At 38.8% G+C, this 2,500-nt stretch overlaps 1 protein-coding gene across 2 annotated transcripts in view; it reads right to left on the reverse strand.

Annotated features, from left to right (window-relative positions):
• Positions 1-2,500, reverse strand: part of LOC138851062 (eukaryotic translation initiation factor 3 subunit D-like) — a gene marked incomplete at its 5' end in the record, with an annotated part of 29,219 nt that overhangs the window by 20,199 nt on the left and 6,520 nt on the right. For both annotated transcript variants that reach the window (XM_070103186.1, XM_070103143.1), the window contains 1 exon segment: positions 2,047-2,239. In XM_070103186.1, the coding sequence (XP_069959287.1) occupies positions 2,047-2,239 (193 nt within the window).

The raw sequence follows: 2,500 nt of genomic DNA on the forward strand, positions 1-2,500 counted from the left end.
GGACGAACAAGGAGGTTTCAGAGTGGGTAGGGGATGTGTAGATCAAGTGTTTACATTGAAGCATATATGTGAACAGTATTTAGATAAAGGTAGGGAAGTTTATATTGCATTTATGGATTTAGAAAAGGCATATGATAGAGTGGATAGAGGAGCAATGTGGCAGATGTTGCAAGTATATGGAATAGGTGGTAAGTTACTAAATGCTGTAAAGAGCTTTTATGAGGATAGTGAGGCTCAGGTTAGGGTGTGTAGAAAAGAGGGAGAATACTTCCCGGTAAAAGTAGGTCTTAGACAGGGATGTGTAATGTCACCATGGTTGTTTAATATATTTATAGATGGGGTTGTAAAAGTAGTAAATGCTAGGGTGTTCGGGAGAGGGGTGGGATTAAATTATGGGGAATCAAATTCAAAATGGGAATTGACACAGTTACTTTTTGCTGATGATACTGTGCTTATGGGAGATTCTAAAGAAAAATTGCAAAGGTTAGTGGATGAGTTTGAGAATGTGTGTAAAGGTAGAAAGTTGAAAGTGAACATAGAAAAGAGTAAGGTGATGAGGGTATCAAATGATTTAGATAAAGAAAAATTGGATATCAAATTGGGGAGGAGGAGTATGGAAGAAGTGAATGTTTTCAGATACTTGAGAGTTGACATGTCGGCGGATGGATTTATGAAGGATGAGGTTAATCATAGAATTGATGAGGGAAAAAAGGCGAGTGGTGCGTTGAGGTATATGTGGAGTCAAAAAACATTATCTATGGAGGCAAAGAAGGGAATGTATGAAAGTATAGTAGTACCAACACTCTTATATGGATGTGAAGCTTGGGTGGTAAATGCAGCAGCGAGGAGACGGTTGGAGGCAGTGGAGATGTCCTGTCTAAGGGCAATGTGTGGTGTAAATATTATGCAGAAAATTCGGAGTGTGGAAATTAGGAGAAGGTGTGGAGTTAATAAAAGCATTAGTCAGAGGGCAGAAGAGGGGTTGTTGAGGTGGTTTGGTCATTTAGAGAGAATGGATCAAAGTAGAATGACATGGAAAGCATATATATCTATAGGGGAAGGAAAGAGGGGTAGGGTTCGTCCTCGAAAGGGTTGGAAAGAGGGGGTAAAGGAGGTTTTGTGGGTGAGGGGCTTGGACTTCCAGCAAGCGTGCATGAGCGTGTTAGATAGGAGTGAATGGAGACGAATGATACTTGGGACCTGACGATCTGTTGGAGTGTGAGCAGGGTAATATTTAGTGAAGGGATTCAGGGAAACCGGTTATTTTCATATAGTCGGACTTGAGTCCTGGAAATGGGAAGTACAATGCCTGCACTTTAAAGGAGGGGTTTGGGATATTGGCAGTTTGGAGGGATATGTTGTGTATCTCTATACGTATATGCTTCTAAACTGTTATATTCTAAGCACCTCTGCAAAAGCAGTGATAATGTGTGAGTGTGGTGAAAGTGTTGAATGATGATGAAAGTATTTTCTTTTTGGGGATTTTCTTTCTTTTTTTGGGTCACCCTGCCTCGGTGGGAGACTGCCGACTTGTTGAGAAAAAAAAAAAAATATATATATAAAAAGCCTGAATGGTGTGAAGCATATTCAGGTATAGAAAATTTCCAAATGAAAAAATCAAAATCAAACACACTTACCTCAACAGCCATCTACCACAAAGGCAGTGACCCAAAAAAGGACACACATTCACCATCATTCATTCAATCTACGTCTTTCCAGAAATGTGCCGACATCACAATTCAATTACCCTCTGCATATACAAATATAAAAATATAAGATACTAAACTGCAAAACTTCATCATTTTCTATCAAAGAAATTAAAACGCAAATGTTAATTAATTATCCAAAAAGACATTTTTACGTATTTTTAGAGTGCAGTTCGGAGGTTCATTTGAGGTGTGAAATCTGTGTACGTCTTGCAAGACAGCTATTAAATGAATGATCATAAATGAATTTCCTTTTTTGGGTACCCTATCTTGGTGGGAGATAGGAAATGTTAAAAAAAAAAAAAAATTATTTTTAAACAGTGACATGTGGAAACCTCACCTTATTAGGATCTTTCATGATGAGAAACTTTCCATCTGGCAACTTCATACAGATGTCAATAATGCAACGAAGGATACCCCAAGCATTATCCATACTTAGGTTGATCTGGTTGGCAAACTCCATAGGCTTGAACTGCTGGGTTCCCAAAATCATGTGTTTTGTCGAGTCTCGAACATTCACACGAGATACATATCTGTGGAAAAAAAAAATAATGAAGACACACAGGTATGTCAAAACTAGGTAGTAGATTGGTAGACAGCAACCGCCCAGGGAGGCACTACCGTCCTGCCAAGCGAGTGTAAAACGGAAGCCTGTAACTGTTTTACATGATGTTAGGATTGCTGGTGTCTTTTTATTGTCTCATACACATGCAAGATTTCAGGTATGTCTTGCTACTTCTACTTACACTTAGGTCACACTACACATACATGTACAAACATATATATACACACCC

The sequence above is a fragment of the Cherax quadricarinatus genome, chromosome 1 (genome assembly GCF_038502225.1).
Source record: "Cherax quadricarinatus isolate ZL_2023a chromosome 1, ASM3850222v1, whole genome shotgun sequence".
NCBI classification, from domain to species: domain Eukaryota; kingdom Metazoa; phylum Arthropoda; class Malacostraca; order Decapoda; family Parastacidae; genus Cherax; species Cherax quadricarinatus.